This window comes from Genypterus blacodes, unplaced genomic scaffold (assembly GCF_046128005.1).
Source record: "Genypterus blacodes isolate CSIRO-AG114 ecotype Tasmania unplaced genomic scaffold, CSIRO-AGI_Gbla_v1 ptg000028l_1, whole genome shotgun sequence".
Classification (NCBI taxonomy): domain Eukaryota; kingdom Metazoa; phylum Chordata; class Actinopteri; order Ophidiiformes; family Ophidiidae; genus Genypterus; species Genypterus blacodes.
Window position 1 is genome coordinate 2,316,716 of NW_027466841.1, and position 17,815 is coordinate 2,334,530.

At 41.8% G+C, this 17,815-nt stretch overlaps 1 protein-coding gene and 1 long non-coding RNA gene across 2 annotated transcripts; one reads left to right on the forward strand and one right to left on the reverse strand.

Moving 5' to 3' along the window:
• The first annotated feature begins 58 nt into the window (after positions 1 to 58).
• On the forward strand, positions 59 to 8,220 carry LOC142993388 (uncharacterized). The gene is made up of 3 exons (XR_012961117.1): positions 59 to 207; positions 7,292 to 7,494; positions 8,133 to 8,220. It is a non-coding gene; the product is annotated as an uncharacterized LOC142993388 (long non-coding RNA).
• LOC142993386 (TRIO and F-actin-binding protein-like) lies at positions 2,807 to 13,955 on the reverse strand. The gene is made up of 12 exons (XM_076144069.1): positions 13,578 to 13,955; positions 10,996 to 11,052; positions 10,507 to 10,575; positions 10,205 to 10,294; positions 9,821 to 9,930; positions 7,962 to 8,319; positions 7,204 to 7,468; positions 6,589 to 6,697; positions 6,235 to 6,394; positions 5,312 to 5,401; positions 4,182 to 4,268; positions 2,807 to 4,064 (listed from the first exon to the last, which is right to left on the reverse strand). The coding sequence occupies exons 1-12, from the start codon at positions 13,581 to 13,583 to the stop codon at positions 3,903 to 3,905; spliced, it is 1,563 nt and encodes a 520-aa protein (XP_076000184.1). The 5' UTR covers positions 13,584 to 13,955; the 3' UTR covers positions 2,807 to 3,902.
• Positions 13,956 to 17,815: the final 3,860 nt, after the last annotated feature.

A 17,815-nucleotide genomic window follows, 5' to 3' on the forward strand; every position in this document is an offset into this window, starting at 1 on the left:
GCCTGCCTGCACTGATGCCCCTCCCATTCCACTGAGTGCATGCAAAGTCCAAGTAAACAAGCACATGCTCATAATCAGACATAATTCCTGATCAGAGTGATGCAGGAGAGTTCTGCTGACTATCGGTAAAATATGAAGTGAAAAATATACTTTTGGAGTCTCCAACTAATGGTAAGAGGTGAAGGCACCAGGATACTCAGTGCAATGGTAAGTTTGAGACCTCACCTCCCCCACTGCAATATTGTAAGTATCACATGTGAGGAATGTGGGGCTGGCAGGGCCAAAGTAGGTGAACCTGTCAGACGATATGAGTTGTTTTTAAGAGCTGAACAGACATGAGTCCACACTTTAGGTGCATCCTTATTCAGGTTCACATAGTGGGCTGTGGTGGTGGAGCGAAGGGGAGGCAGTGGCTCAGTGGGTAGTGCTTCCGCTCAGGAACCGGAGGGATGCCGGTTCAAGCCCCTGCCGAGGTGCCCCTGAGCAAGGCACTGAACCCTCAATTGCTCCCCTCTCTGCGAAGGGTGGTAATGTAATGTAAGTCGCTTTGGATAAAAGCGTCTGCCAAATGCTCGTAATGTAATGTAATGTGGAGTACTGGGCAAGGAAGCACACTTAATAGGCCTATAATTCCCAGAAATGCTGTGACCTAGCAGAAAGTGTTTAAACAGATGCCGGACCAGGGCTGGATATAAACAAGCTCCTCGGCTAATTTGGCTACTAGTCCTGCACGGCCCCCTGCTGGTGGGACAGCTAATCCCAGCCCTTGTAATCAAAAAGAATTAAACCCCTGATCGCAAAATGATCAGTGCAGTTCAGAAAAATGTGGAAAGCCACAAATGTATGCATGCCAAGGTTCTTTCCACCAACTCGGTCTCAGTATTTACTGCCAGGAACTCGTTACAAACAGTAGCCATTTAAATGCAATCATACTGTCATTTTGAAACGGAAATTGTTCTAACACACACTCCCATTTCAGAGATATACCCTGGAGACCATCCATTGCCGACAGTGATGTGAAAAAGTGGCCAATCACTATGCATGACTTGATTGACATGTTTTTAATCCAATAGGAAACCTTCTAAGCGTTCAAGCGCGCTATCACATGCTCCAATGGGTCATTACACCAGGGCCCTGAGAAGATGACGTTGCCAGAGCAGCCCCCTAACACAGGCCTCAGACAGGCCTGACACAGACCTGACACAGGAGAAAGTACTGTGATCACCGCCTTACCCTGAAAATAAGTCAGTGTCAAGTCCTGAGCCTCTGTGCAAATATGAAAAAAAATGCACATCTTAACTATTTTGGAGCTGTTTTGCACACCTAAGGGCTTGAGGAAACTTTGTAGTTAATACCTCAAAAAAGACTTTCACATTCACTTTAAGGAGTTTCTTTAGTCATTTTGAAGGTTATTGATCCAAATTTATAAAAATGTCAAAGGCTTTCTTGAAGAGAGTTTTACTTGTAGGTAACATGAACCATTGGTTGTGGAAGCAGTTCACAAAGGCATATCAATGTAAGTTATTTTACTTACTTATATTATATATATCTTACTTTATATAAATAATGTAATAAATTCAAAGTTGGATATAGTTAAGAGAGTATATGATTTACATATATGTGTTATGACTTCTGCTGCTGTATGCTTGCTCAACATTAGTTTCTGTTCGATACAAAAACAGCTCTTTCACACCTTCAGTTGACAGGAAACAAGTGAAGATGAAGAAAACACTTTACCCTTGTCCCCTTAGAAACATATTCTGCCTTTGCCTGTGCTTGTCTGTGGTCAAGTGAAGAGGCAAGGAAGCAAGCGCCTGAGCATGGATTACAATAAAAGGGGTCTTGAAAGGTTTGTGGTTGAGTAAAGCTAAAGCTTGATTTAAGAAAGCAGGGAAGCTAATTCCCTCAGCTCATCTTACACTTGAATCATACCTGATGACGTCGTCACATGACGTTCTTGAGCAGGAAAGAAGAAAAGGGAGGTGGATATGCTCAAATATTGCTGAGTTTGTGGCCAGTTTCTAACCTTGACAGATTTGATAGGATCCAGAGATTTGATCACTTTCTATCTTACTTAGATTTATTTTGATCTGAAGTCCAGTCAGACAGAAGAGCATTAAGTGATTTTTATTCACTCATTTTTATAAGCTGCTTTAAAGGAATGTGGTACATAGCCTGTTACTAGAGAAAGATCTATTGTTTCTAGAAAAGAAGTGCTAATTGAGAGGGGAAAAAAAACTACTCATTGAATAGTTTAGTGAGGTCAATTGGAGAAAAACAGTCTGCATATGCGGCCACATGTCTTATGCTGGTTGTGGTGTAACAGGCTTTGTCTTTAGTATACTTCAACACTTGAGATTGTGCCTATGGAGTGTTAATCAACTTCACTCACTTAACTGTGGACATCCCCCGCTCTTTCAAGTGTGTGTTAACTCAAGCTGTGTTTGTCTTGAATTGAATTTGTTTGAAGATCTGAAACTAATAGCCATATGCAAATTTAGAAGAAGTCAGGAAGGTTCAAATACTTTTTCACAGTCAGGATTAGGATTAGAAGCATTTCTGTTAAATTTATTTTATTGATTGCAAAAATATTGATCATTTACAACGGTGATACTGAGCCTGTTAAACAATAAATATGAAAACACTTTTAAAATGCAGGTAGCTCTTTGTCATTTTATCACAATACACATTGTCTATACAAACTGGCTCATTGACGCAATTTATTTGTTGTGTTTGTGGCACATACATGCCAATAACAATCAGGGGAAAGTGAGGGTCAATTTCTATAGAGTACTGCTTTCTCAGGAGTTGGTTGCAAGACATTTTTATATAAAGTACAATAATACATTAACTTCAAATTGAGCAAGAAAGGAATTTAAACATTTCCATGTCCTGTATTTGTCCCAAAGTAGTTTTAAGATTTCAGATTTTTCATATTCACAAGAGACCAAATAAAGGAAAAATGTTTCAGGGTGAAAATTACTACAGCATGAGTTTAACATCCATTTCTCAACCAACATGTGACATTACACAAACCTAACTCCACAGTATACAACAAAGAAAGCTGAGAGGACAATCGCTCTGCTTCATTGTGCCGTCTCACTCTGGCAGCAGATGAGACAATGGTTACACAACCATGTGCATAGGTACAGTCTGAACTGTTGAGATTCATGCCATGCTTTCTTCCACAAATTCTGATCATAAAAAGTGTCCTTTAAAAAACAGGGTTCAGACACACTAACACTCAAAACTTAAGCTAAAATTAAAACTTAAAAAAAAGTGCAACTTAAAGTCGTGTGGCCCAGTGTATATAAACCAGCTAAAATCTACTTGATGCTGCTCATTGGCAGAATTATTGAAGGCTAAGGCACAATCATGGTCCCCGAATAACCTCTACTACAACCCTATGTTCTGCTTTACTGTAATCCCCTTTTGTTTCAGTCACCAAAGTGGAGAAACGCCTGCAAAACAGAAATACAGCACATACCAACAATAGATAAACCTTTTCTCTTTCCATCACTTTGTCCCTTCCACCTTTTTGTCAAGTGTCCTCATGTCTGAAGTGATCACTTGGAGATGAAAGGTTTTTTATCTTCTGTATTAAAAATTGTCTAAGATGCCGCTAACTCTATCAGACTCCATTAGTGCAATGTTCAATCAGGACAGTATCAGAGTCGGTATGGGCACAAAATCCTTGGCTAACATGTTGACATTTGCATACCATTTCTCTGGACCCCGGCAATGCAAATTTCTGTGCATTTCTACAAGAAACGGTGTCTGGGTCTCTGTGTTGCAGAGTTTTTTATTCAGCATCCATACCAACTTTCCCTCAAGCGAGCTCTACTGTTTTAACATCAGCCCATGCCTCTGTCTGTCAGAGTATGATCACTACTGGCAGCCTCTCAGTGGTCCAGGCTGTTGCCCAGTGTTTGACCCTCCTGTAGAGCGGCCATGGCCAGCCTCAAATGCTCCTTCAGATTCTGGATCTCCCTCTCACTCCGGCCTTTTATGCCACACAGCTCCTCGTGCACTTCCTTATATCGTTTGCAGGCCAGCCGCTTCTCCTGTAAGAAGCATGTGTAGTGGAAAGGTTTAAGAAAAGATTGTTTCAAATCAGAATAATATTGTAGGAAATTTGAGAATGTATTCAGATGTATTTTGTGAAAGCTTATCGGTTGTACCGTGTTGAGAAATTGCAGTTCATTCCTTAGACAGCTTATCTCCTTGTGCAAGTAGTCTATCTCATTTTCTTTCACCATGAGAAGAACCTGGAAGGAAACAGATACAATATGGGTTTCATTTGCTATCATTCTTTATATATGCTTTATGTAATTACAAATTAAACCATCTACAGTATCTTCAGAAGTGCATGTAAATAAAGTAGCCCAATATCCCTGTGCACAGGTGCTTTATGATGCCTCAGTAGTCGGGTAAAACGGTCCCTGGGGACAGGGATTCAAATATCTGTAATGGTGAAGAGTGTTTGAGCTAAACTCTGATCAACCACCTCTGGAGCAACTGCGCTGTTTATTGTGTACTGCATCTAGGTGTTGTCAAGGAGACCATTGACTAAAAAGGAGCAAAATAAGAATTAAAGAGAGTAAATGAACTGTTAGTTAGTAAAAGGGTATATTTAAGAGGAAATATTGCAGCTGAATAACTTACATTTGTACTATGATGTTATCACATCAAACCTCTTGAGATATGATGTTATCACATCATATCTCAAGGGAATCATACAGGAAGTTGAGTAAATTGCAAGAGTGAGCTGAGAGGGAGGGGGACAGTAAGAGCCCAGTGTGTTTGTGCTTTCACAAAGATTTGAACATGTGTGTAGTACAGTTGAAGACTTAAGGCATTAGAGCAAGATGCCTCTGAAGTCCAAGCGCCAAACCAAGTGCACTGATCATTTAGATGAAAGCTGGCATTAATGGACATGTCTAGCAGTTGTATCTGACTAAATGGTTACTGAGTTGGGTGTTTTACTGGAGGAAGCAGACCAGGTGTTCATATGTAGGCAGCTAGAAGCTCAGCGAATCTCCTTGTCACCAGCTTATAAAGTTCTTAGAAGAACAATTAATACTCTTAAGACCTAAGGATCAGACCCCTTTAACAGAGGGCTGGGTCCTGTATAGGGGTAACTCGGGATCCAAAAGTATGAATACATACGTAAGTTGCCTGTGAGACGAATAATGTAATGTTTTACATATCAACCTAATGCTAGTTCACTTCGTAAAATTCCCCATAGAATGGCTCATGGCTTTGCTGTCGATGTGCAGCTGACAAGTCTGTTTACGTCCTTTCAACCTACCTCTAGTTCACAGGGCATCCTGTCACTGCGGTCATCTGACCCCTTGCTCATGATGCCTCTGATCTCCACCATCAAACGGGTCTTTAAGTCCTGCAGAGGGAAACACTTTATTTCTTGATGCCAAATGGGTCTGCAGACAGTGAAGCTCTTATTAAGCCTGGCTGGAAGCTTTTTCTCAGCGTGTGCAGTGATTATATTGTCAGGCAGCCGTTTACTATCTTTGTGTGGAGACCTGATCCCATGATGCAGAGACGGTGCCTTACTAAAAGCAGTAGGACAGGAAACATAATTGTATAATTACATGTCTGAGAGGACTGCTCGTAGGAGCCATCACAGACTTTCCATAAATAACTTGGCTATGATTTTAGGAAAGTTTTAGAGAAAATAATTTGGTATCACACATTATAGATTACTGAGAAAGAAATCGCCAATAATTGCAATAGGAGGATTATCAAAGTGGAAGACAGCCACCAATCTCCATTATAGGAAGGATCATAGTAACTGCTGAAAGAAAACCTGTTGCATTTATTTGTTTGTATCAAAAATAAATATGGCATCTGTATGTTTATGCCTAAATATGGATTACAAGTTAGTTAAACCATGACATGTACCTAAACAAAGGTCAGCTCTTTAAAGCAACTTAAAAAAAACATAAAACAAGTTGAAACTAATAAAAATAATTAGCATCCATCCAAATTTAATAATTGTGACACATTACTTTTGATTTTCAACACAACATTTTAAATACAATAAAAAAAGATTATGGACAAAATTATTGAGAGCCCTTAGGAATGATTATTAGGTTGCAGTGATATTTCAAGGAGATCAGACAGACAGACAGACAGCTAGACAGGTAGATAGATAGATGTAATAATGGTTTCAATATGTCTGCTCCATCACACCTCTGTCCTCCAGTAACTCACCTGATTCTCTTTCTTCAGATGCTCCATGTCTTTCTCCTTGGAGCTGATTTCGCGTTGCCTCTCAGAATTGCTCTGCTCTGCTCGGTTTAGCTCCAAACATTTCTGAGAGTAACGCTCAGATAGCCCTGCCAGCTCTCTCTGCAGGGCCTGAGTCTCTGCCCTGTGTGAAGGCCATGAGGACACACAGAAATATGGATCAGTGTTTGTATGAGTTAATGAAGTCGCACATTGGAAATGTATGATTTTCATTTTGTTTCATCTTCAGCAAAGCAGCAAATTGGGCGTGAAGCAAAACAGCTTAGGCGTGGCGTCTAAGCCATAGAAGCCATGGCAGGGAAAACCCGGGATACTCACTGTTGTTGGGTTTGCGAGGTCTGTGAGTCAACCATCCCGCTCAACCTCCTGACCTTCTCCATCTCACTCTCCAGCTCATCTTTGTGGACCTTCTTCAAAGCCTCCATGACTAAAACACAAATATACAAACAAAATACTATTTTAGAATGAGAGCGGTCAAATTAGTCTTCCACTTCAATTACATATAAGGTGTGAACATTTCTCTGAGACAGCTAATAAACTGTTTGCTTGGGTAAACTAACAGGTACATTTTCAAAAGCAGATCAAAGAGGTAGCAAATCTAATTAAGGAGGATCAGGGGAGGACGGAGGGCTAGGTTGGCTGGGGTTAGGGCTAATGATTAGGGCCTGGGTGAACGGGGTGAAAAATCAGGGTAAGAGGTTGCGCCAAGGTCTGTCAAGAGGCTCGCTTTCACAGCAACCACTAACAAAGGTCAGGGTGAGTTGGCATCAACCTTTGGCAGCCTGTGTTCGCTCAAGATTAGATTTACACAGCCTTCTCCAGAGCCAGCAGCGTGAAAGTTATTTACTATACATCATTTAATTTTCCTGTGTGTGCTTAATAAGGGTGTATCCACAACATGATGACCTCTGCTCCCCTCTAAGCTGACCTGACCTTGTGCAGTGGCCTGTGTCTCCTCCCGCAGCAGCCTGTCCCTCTCCATCTCCAGTTCCTTGATCTGACGATCATGCTTTTTTTGCAGCTCTTCCAGTGTCTGACGCTGAGTACGTTCCAGGGATAACAGGCTGCGGCCACAGGAGGCCTCAGGGCCAGGGCCACAGCCACCAATCACTCCTCCTACTCCTCCTCCTCCTCCTCCTCCCCCTACTCCTCCTCCTCCATGTTGCAGTTTTTCTAGCTGCTGCCTCAGTGATGCCACCTAGGACAAGACAACAAAGACAAAAGGTAAAGCCCACTGAGGTACAGGTGAGTTGACTCAAGGCAATGAATGCAATTTGTTCAATAATTTGTTGAATAGGACCTGAAGTGATGCATATGTGAAATATGAGGGAGTTTCCCAGGTGAGGAAATACATGTGGACAGTGTGCGCTCATGCAAGTCCATTCACAATCACACTGCAAACACAGGTTCAAACCCAAGATTCATGCAACATGCAGAAACAGGTCAATCTCAGCAGCATTGTCCAAATTATCCATCTGCATATTTGTCGTAATAATGAATAGACGAGTTTGAGGTGAATCATTCTGCACCGCACATCTGGGATGGAAAATGCCGCTGAGTAAGACGAATGTCACAAGACCAGGGATACAAGCATCAGCAGAAAAAGGAAAGGTTTACTCCATCCCAATAGATGAAAGTTTAATTTGCATTTCATTTAATTTGCAAATTGGAAAATCAACGCCACACACTACCTCCCTCAGCAGCGCCCCATTGGCTGACTGGCTGGATGTCTGTTTTCCCATTGGTGGTAAGGACCTCCGCTCCTTCAAGGGCATGCGTTCAAACTCGGACCATCTTTTCTCTATCTCCTCTTCTGTGCATATTTTTTGGTTCGATCCTACGCCGGTGGTCTTCGCGCACAGGAGCGCCGCCCATTCCCTGTCCGTGCTCTGACTGGCGGATAGGGTGCTGGATGAGGCAGATACAGGAGTGGGATGTGGCGAGGTCAGAACTACAGACTGGACGTCACTGTGATGTGAGGAGGAGCGACGAGACGATAGGAACGAGCGCGTGTGGGAGTTTTCCTTGTCACTGTTGCTGTCAGGCAGTCTGGAGAATATGAGAAAGGAATAAGTCTGTTCAGGTTAAAAAATTACTTAAATTAAATCACACAAAGCCTTAAATGTGAACACTGCAGGTGCATGCTTTTAATTCATTCACAGCAATGATGTTGTTCTTTATCTGAGGACGATCACTCAACACTTCAGATTGTCCTCCATCACAACCAAATGCATGAAATCTTTTGCCTTAAGTTCTGCCAGTCAATTCGATCTGCTGGGTTTCACCTAGAGTAAACGCTGCCATATTTGTTTGGCTACATTTCTATTGAAGTAAGCATCTGGCATTACAATGAGCATTCAGGCACACATTTTGAGATCATCTTATATATACAGAAGGGAGGAAACGAGTGGACACATAAGAAAAAGAACAGACAGTTCCCAATATGTTTAAGCACCCAGAGCAGACCTGTTGCAAAATAAAAATGCAGTGTATGGCTTAGACTGGAATGTGGGTTTAAAAATTTAAAAATCCCATTTGTCCTCTACCTCTGGGTTCATTTCAGAGAAGTGGAACCTATGAATAACCTTAGACTGGATGAGTGCGAGATGAGCACAGGACAAGACTGCAGTCTGAACCAGGCAAGGTCAGGGGAAATCAATCCAGCAGTGCAATTTATCGGTGTGTATTGCCCATTAATAGGATTGGAAATTGAATAAGGCGAGACCTCCACAGGGCTCGCATCTCTGTAGGAGTGATATGCGGCTCCTAGGAGGCTTCGCAACCCAATTGAAGGCGCTGAGCATTTTGTCTGAAGAGTTGAACAATTGTTTAGACATTCAAACGAGTAGAGAAATCTCGGCAAAACATTTCCATAACATTGATTTTTCCAATTGAAGAGAGCGGCAGGTTGCAGAAAGGAATAACTCAGAGAAATAGAATTGTTTTGACTAAAATGTCTCAATAGAGTTAGAGATCATGTCACAAAATGTTTTATCTGCCAGCAATAATGAGTTAAACCTCCAGAGGGGAGGAGAGGATTCGTGCGTGAACAGTTGAATATCCAATGGTGATGGTGCATGGTCAGATATTAGAATACTTGATTTGAAAGAGTTATCTATGAGAAAATCGTCTATTTGCGAGTATGAGTTGTGAACCTGAGAAAAGAAAGAGAACTTTTGGACTTAAGGGATTGCACCAAGGGTCCCAAACCATTTTGGAAAATACAAGCAGAGAAAGCTTTGGCCATAGCTGAATGGGAGAAGGTGTGAGGATGAGCAGAGTCTACGGTAGGGTCCAGTATAGAGTTCAAATTACCTCCAAAGATTACATTTAGGTGAGGGATAACACTAAGTGGTTTGGTTTGCATATACAGTAGTGTATGCCACAAGAAGAAACCTATCATTTATATCCGCAATATCAGTGTGTGAAAATTGAGTTAACCCCTCTAGATTGTCCGTGTCCGATGACAGAGAACCCTGGAGCTATGAACAGGATTGCCCCTACTACAAATGTTCTGGCTAAGGAACCTTTGTAAAGGCATAACACTCACTTTGTGACGTCTGGAGAAGTGCTGGGCCGGACACACTTCTTTAAAACCTCTATCCAATTTCGCCTGATTCCGGCTGTCATGGCAGACAGTGTGATTACTGCCTCCTGTGTCTGGAGAATAAAGGGAAAACAGGTTATGGAAACAGGAAGATATGGCAGAATGAGGATGACACAGAGGTGAAAACAAAGGAAGAAAAGGGTTGAATACAACCTGTGAGTTACAGAGAAAGGTGGAGGAGACACTGATAGAGATGGGAGCCATGATAATGGTGAAACTGCAGAAAATGATAGTGGGTGTGGTGAAGAAAGGTTGAATATAAAGAAGAAAATCATAACTCACAAATACAAGCTAGAAGAGAACTTGACCCATTTTGGAGCCGTTTACCTGAATCTGAAACCCATAGTTCTTCTCCACGTCAAACTCTGAGACTTTCGTACAAGATTTTAGATCAATCTCCCCGTCTAAGTCATCTTTCTGTAAGAAAACACAAGGTTATACAAAAACTATTCAACATCAGCCACAGGTATCAGATGATTCCCTTCAAACAAGGTGATACTCAACAGTAAAAGCAGAATAACAGTAATATCTATTTAGAATTAAAGTAGTAATATAATTTACAAATAATTCATTTATATATTTATTTGTTTATTACTTTGAAATAACAGAATAGAGAGATAATACTGCACCTCCTCTGCTCCTGCGTCTCTGTAGTATCTGAGTCCAGCATCAGTCAAAACAAACCAATGCTTCTTCCACTACAATAACAAAGAAAACATAAATTAACAAGATACCAGCTCTCAAATCAATCATGGGCAACTATCAAAACCTTGCATTAGAAATATAAGCGAAATGCCTACATAAAGAGCAATGTTACACTGCGTACTTAATATTCTTAAAAAGTTACATGTCTTAAAAAGCATTATCATCACACCGGTTAAGCTGCATGACACAGCATGAATTGAAACTCAAGATGCGTTGATGACAGTATATATGGAGTGTGAATTGAGACACTCAATCACTCAAGCATGCCAAGAGACACCTGCTATGCCTTAGGCCACTGAGCTATTAGAGTAATAACAAGGATAACCTTACACAAGGGAGGAAGGTGCAGCAGAGAAGGAGGTAGAGGAGGACATGTTTACTAGAAGAAGACATGTTGCTTTACTGTATTTTACCTCTCCACTTTGATCCAGTTTTGACATCCACCCCTTTTTAAAGTTGAGGAGGTCAGGCTGCAATGCAAAGAGGAGAGAGAGACATATTCACTACCTTCAGTATCAAATAAGTGTTACATATGCCTTCATTATTTCACAAAGAAAGAAATCAGAAGACTTCTAGTTCTTTACAAGGGACAGTCCAGCAGACAGCCCTGAGACAGATGTTTTGTGGTGATCTAATTGAATCAGAGCGCTGCATTCAAAACAAAAAGAAGCACACTGGAGCTCATATACAAGAGTATTGCGTACTGTTCCATACAGTTGCCGATCTTTTTTGTCCTCTGTGCAGCCTGAGATGAGCTCTCCTTTTTACGCATCAGTGTCTGATTTGCAGCCATTCTTGAAATAAAAACGAACAACATGAACAACTACAACACCTCTGTATTTCTCGGCAAGATTAGGCGACCCGTCACCAATTGAAATATACGTCATCGGTGGAATCTAGTGATTGGTTCCTGCTCCACATGAAAAGCTTCTTTGGTGAGAGGGGCGTGACCCTGGGACAATTCTTTCACTCATTCACAACAGACCCATGCCAGCATGATCCCAGCATTGTAACTTGGTCTTGCACGAGTGACGCGCCCATTCAAACATGACCCCATGCTGGAACCAACCCAACAGTATGATGGCATACACTGAATGTGTGAATGGGGCTATAGATTAAGATTGGCCAACATACATTCTTCACATACCATGCATTTTCTCATTTTAAATTTTTTACCGTCTAATTCTCTGATCTCTGATGTTTGGCCCTTTTCTGTTTAAATCTTCCATCCCTGGCTTTAGGTGTGTGTAGGTGTCTCAAAGTGTAAACTTCCAGAACTTCTCTGTTCAGGCAACTTCATGCTGATTTAACTTTTTCCTTAACTTGAAAATATTGTCCTTGGCTGTGCATTCCAATTCACATGATTGGACATATCGCTGGGTGAGAATCTGAGAAAACGAGTATATGGATTGATTATTTAAAAAAATAAACCTGATTAATGCTCACATTGCTGGTGTTACTCGAGTTTCAGCTAGTTGCGTTTGGGATTTTGTTTCTGGTGATAGAGACTTCCATGTGTGTTCCAACGTATTAACTGAATGGACAGGTTAAGGCGGGTCGGCAAACTGTTTTGGCCCTTTTGCCAATCTCCCGTGACTCCACCCTGGCTTAGGTCAAAGCCACGGGGAAATTAACTGGTTATTATTAAAGATACTAATTAATCATTGTTGTAAGTGATTTATTTACATTCTCCAATTGTAAAAATGTGTATCTTATATACTTTTTTTTTCTCCAGCAACTAACATCAGTCATAGCCTTGGTGTACCTTCCAGTGCCTTTCCTCTGGGAATGACACAAGGAGCGTGAGACTTCGGAAGTGCTGTGAAATGCAGAGCAGAGCAAATGTACTTTTAAGAACTGGATCAAATGCAAACTCTGCTATTGCTCCTAGTTTTGTTTGCAGCTCAGGAGCTGGTCAATCATTGAAAGAGTCGTTCATTCAAATATGATAATAAAACATCTATTCTCAGACAGTTCAGAAAATTAAATATATGCCTCTCCCTGCAAGTCAGAGCTGTAAAACTGGCAACAAACATCAATTCAGCTCCAGTATACCGTACTAGCCACCTCACAATTGTTCAGTCTTGATGGAAATAGCATTCCCCAACAAAAAGATCAAAAGATTATAAACAGATTTCTCTATTGTAGTTCTATAATATCTTAAAGGCAACAAAATATGGTATCATTGTTATGGAACTGCAAAGTTAAAGAACCAAAATATTCATTTATAGCCCACGTTACATAGTCGTCACATGTGGAAAAAGCTATTATTGAATGGTCATTTAGAAGTAATGTTGATAGGCTACATTAGACTTCATAGACTGTGTTACTTTCATTATAAGGCTTTAATATGTTTTGCAGCTACAGAGAGATTGTTTTGATGGTAAAGGTTGCTGACCCCTGGGTTAAGCAGCAATCAAGGAAGGTTACTTCTAAGGCAACTGAAGTAACTTGGGCAACCAAATGACAGCATTAATGACGTCAAGCTAAAGTTATTGGGTAAATAGCGTCAAAACAAAGTGAAAGGTTAGTCTGTGTAAGTAAGTGCAGGAGAAATGTGGTGGCGCTCAGAGCTAGGCTTGAAACACAACCTGCAATGCATCTATCTGTGTATCTATCTACAAATCTTTCTATAGTTGTATTGCCTGACTGGGTGCCCTCCAAATGTTTAGATTTAACCACACATGCACACGGAAGTACTATTATTAGACTAAACATTTGTATAGAAATACCTAAAATACTTGAAGCAGTTAATGGGAAGTTTAAACATGTCTGCCCAGTAACACACACGCCCTCGATGCAAGTCAAGACTGACGAGGGTATCCGTACAAAATAGCACAAGTAACATTTTACCAACATTCATAACCATTAAATACTTTCTTCACGAAGCTAATGTTTGGACTAGCTGCCGAGGATACGTTTATAAAGAGACAGATAAAGTCCAGGAAGAAAAGTGACAGCTTTCACACGAAAGTGCTAACAAGGTACAACTTACCGTCATGGTGCCAGAGTCCGGAGAGTTTAAAAAAAGACAGGAAACAAAAATTAATACTTCAAGAATTCTTAAGCAAAATTCCAACCCAGCTTAGCTAAAAGCCCACGAGCACAAATGTAACTTTCTCACGGGAGAAATGCGATAAAACCCCGCCGTTCATGCCCATGTGCAGGAACCGCCATCAACCAAAGGTAATTTTCTACCCGGACTAAAGCTTCAAAGACAACGAATAGAGCTCCAAAAACGGCTAAATGTAGCATTCGTCTTTAAACAATGGCGAACTTCAGTCCGAAAGTAGCTTAAGCAACTTCATGTTATGGTTCTTCCCGTATGTTTGCTCGCTTCGCTTCGCTGCGCTGCCCTGTCAGCTACTTCCTGGGCGGGTCCGCTAGAAGCGATGGTGAAAACAAACCTACCTAACCACACGCTGCAGGTTCTCAAATTGGTGGCCGGGGGCCTGAAGGAGGCACATCGAATGTATTCAGTGGGGCCATGGTAACATGTTGTGTAGAAACCTCAGCCAAGGAGGAGATATTTTTGTCGTCAAATGTTGTAGATTGGTGGATTTAGGTTAAAAGAAGAATCAATACGATTTGGATGCAAAGCAGGATCTTGATCTTTCACTTTCTTTTATGTTGCATGGGATTTTAGCAGATATTTAGCCCAATATTTGGTGTCCAGACGTTTTCTGCACCTGGAAATACACATGCACAAGACTATGGGAGGGGAGGATTATGGGAGGATTATGTCCAAAATACCAGTGTACAATAATTACAAACACACCTAAGGTCACTTGACACCTTAACCTGTGGTTTACACTACTCTACCAAAGAAAAATAAATACATTTCATCATTTCTCCTGAGGATAATCCTTTCATTTTGCGAACCAAGAGGCACTCCCCCCTCCTAAATAAATCTTAGCAATGTGTTTCAGTTCAGGAATTTCAACACCTGCCCCAGCAGACCAGAATTGACCAAGCTCAGTCAGTCTTATGAAACGCCGACTGACATGGAACGAGCTGTAAAAGCAGAAATAAATGAGCTATGGCATGGATATACAGTAGGTCTGTTGTGCCAGCAGGGTAGAGAGGCTTAGAACTAAAAACTTTGTAGTTTATGGAAAGTAGATGTGGAAAGAAGTTTCCGGATGTTCTGTAAACAATATAAGATTCAAATAGAGCAAAGTGCTATAAATGTGTAACCTTGCATGATATCTACACATTTATGATGGTCACTGCATTTATAAGTAATGTATAACTTGATATTACACGTGGCTCATTACATGTAATGCAATGGAGGAAGCACACATATGCAGTATTAACAGGCTGGCTGTATGACCTACCTGCATTTGTTCAGATCTGTGATGATTATCTTTCCAAGAACTGCTCTCCTCACCTGTGGGGCTCCCGAACCTCTGCAAAGGAACATCTTGCAATTATCAAGATAAACAATGACTGACTGTGCAAACACTTGAATTGCCAGCTTCACATGCACAAATGGTCTGCGGCAAGTGGATTTGAAAATATCTAAAGATGGGGCAGACCTCATGTGTACGGGTGAGCCTTGGGGCAGCCGAGAGCATCTGGTAGGAAGATCTAAGTGACTCAGAGGGAGTGCGTGAATGTAAAAAGTGCAGGAGGTAGAGTGATGCTACATCAAATGTGAGCCGAAATTAAGAAAATGGCCACTTAATGAAGGTTATTTGTTGTTTTCTATCCTTTAATAAAATAGCCCCAACCTGGTCTTTGCCTCCTACCAACCTGCAGTGAGGTGTGAGAATGAGCTCTAGTTAGGTGTCCACTGCCACCATATTGCCACCCATTATATTCTCTCTCTGTGTCTTCCCAGTCTCTGTCCGGCAGCTTTCCAACGGAGTGGCTGAAATGGCACAGTAAGGTTATCGATATCTGATCTGTTCAAGCACATTACATGAAATAAACTGGTGTGTCTGAAAAAGTCACCAGCAGCAGATTGTGATGTATGAATTACAGTGAAAATAATTGTATGTATTTGAGCAAAGCCTTTATCCAGTCATTAAATGTAATTTTAGCATTTTTATTATGAAAGTTCCTTTGCTGTACACATAATTCCATCTTTATCCAATCATTCCCCTTTCTTCTGCAACCTCTTCTTCTTTAAGGTACTTCAGTGTTTTTGTTATGTAATATGAGTCAGACCTGGCTGGTTTGAAGAGTGCCTGCCTCTGTGATGGCTGATGGTTCCGAGACCTCCCGTTTTGGTCCCGTCCTTCCGTCTGGTGGATGATCCTGACCTTCGGCACGTCTGCTATCATGGCATACTCCTCCCTGGTCTGCCCTGTTGACCTCACTGACATCTGCCCTGACTCTGAGGACTCCAAAGAGCTCTGTGAAGAGGTGTGTCTCTGTATGTTAATCTGAGGGGAAGGAGAAGGGCTACGTACCCTCTGGGAGGACCTCATGTCAACTGGAGAGGAGCAATCCTGAGGACCTCGCCTACTACTGCCAGATCTAATGGCACGGGAATCCCTAGATGTATTCCTGTCAGCAAAACCTGCTCTGTTTCCATTTGTGGCCTGCCTAGCAGGTGAAGCTGCATCAGATAATGAAGACCTGCAGGGGGAGGAACTGCGCCAGGAACGTGGTGAGTCAGATTTTGAATCATGAGTATTCTTTCTCCGAAAAGATTGGTTGGATTCTCCATTTGTGGCATTTCTAAGAACTGAATAGCCTGGTGGGTGAGTGACGCCATTTCTAGAGTGAGAGGTGGTTAGGTTGTTGGGACTCCTGCTGTTTATGGAGTTGCTGGTTTCAGCCTTCCGCATTGAGGGTTGACTAGGAGCATCATAGCTTTTCCTTGAAGTGAATGTACTATGGCTGTCATGACTTCTGGCAGAGACGTTTTTTTCAGACTTGCACAGCTGGGACTGACTAGAGGTGTCATAGCTTTTCCTCAAGGGGGAGGAGATATGACCCTCACGATTATGGCTGTTTAATGAACGAGGAGTGTCTGTTTTCCTAAATTGAGAGTGACTGGGAGTATTATAGCCTTTGCTTCCAGGAGAAGAGCTATGGCTGTCATGACTTCTGGCAGAGACGTTTTTTTCAGACTTGTACAGCTGGGACTGACTAGAAGTGTCATAGCTTTTCCTCAAGGGGGAGGAGATATGACCCTCACGATTATGGCTGTTTAATGAACGAGGAGTGTCTGTTTTCCTAAACTGAGAGTGACTGGGAGTATTATAGCCTTTGCTTCCAGGAGAAGAGCTACGGCTGTCATGACTTCTGGCAGAGACGTTTTTTTCAGACTTGTACAGCTGGGACTGACTAGAAGTGTCATAGCTTTTCCTCAAGGGGGAGGAGATATGACCTTCATGATTATGGCTGTTTGATGAACGAGGAGTGTCTGTTTTCCTAAACTGAGAGTGACTGGGGCTATTATAGCCTTTGCTTCCAGGAGAAGGGCTACGGCTGTCATGACCTTGGCTACCATTGAAAATCTTTGATTCCGTTTTACGGAACCTGGATTGACTTGGTGCATCAAAAGCTGGTCTGGATGAGGATGAGGTGGGGTTTTCATGTTCTTGATCATTCAGTTCATTCCTAGCTTTTGGGTGACGCAGCAGAGCTTGGCTTTCAATATCATACCCTTCTCTTATGGGGGAACCACATCGCCTATGGTGGCCTCCATTCAACGACACCATAGACTCAGATTTAAGTAGGGAATGGCTAGAGGAGTTGTAATTTCTCCTTGGTGGTGAAGAGTTGGGGCTTCTATGCAGACTGTCAGATGTCCTCCTGGAGGGGGAGGAAGTGCGACTTTCGCGGCCACGTACTTGTGATGAACTTCTGCTGATTTCAGTTTTGCGAGAAGTTTGGCTCAAAGGATTATAGTCTCTCCTTGACGGAGAGGAGCTCCTGCTATCACAGCCACGACCTTTTAAAGACTCCTTTACCTCTGTTTTACGCAAGGCACTTCTAAAGTCTGATGTTGTACTGGTTTGGGATTTGACTGAACTAGGGAATGATTTGAAGTTTCTCGGCAGTGTACCAGACTCCATATGCCGCACCTTTGTAATTGGGCTTTTGGATCCTGACTCATTCCCTTGAGACCACCCTCCACCATTAACATTAGACCTACTGAGGGAGGCAGTAGATTCACTGCGTCTGAATGGTAAGTTTCCACGTAATGGAGAAGAAGAGCGAGATTGTATGGCCGAGCTGAGCTTTGAATCAAAACGTTGTGATTGTTGATTGGAT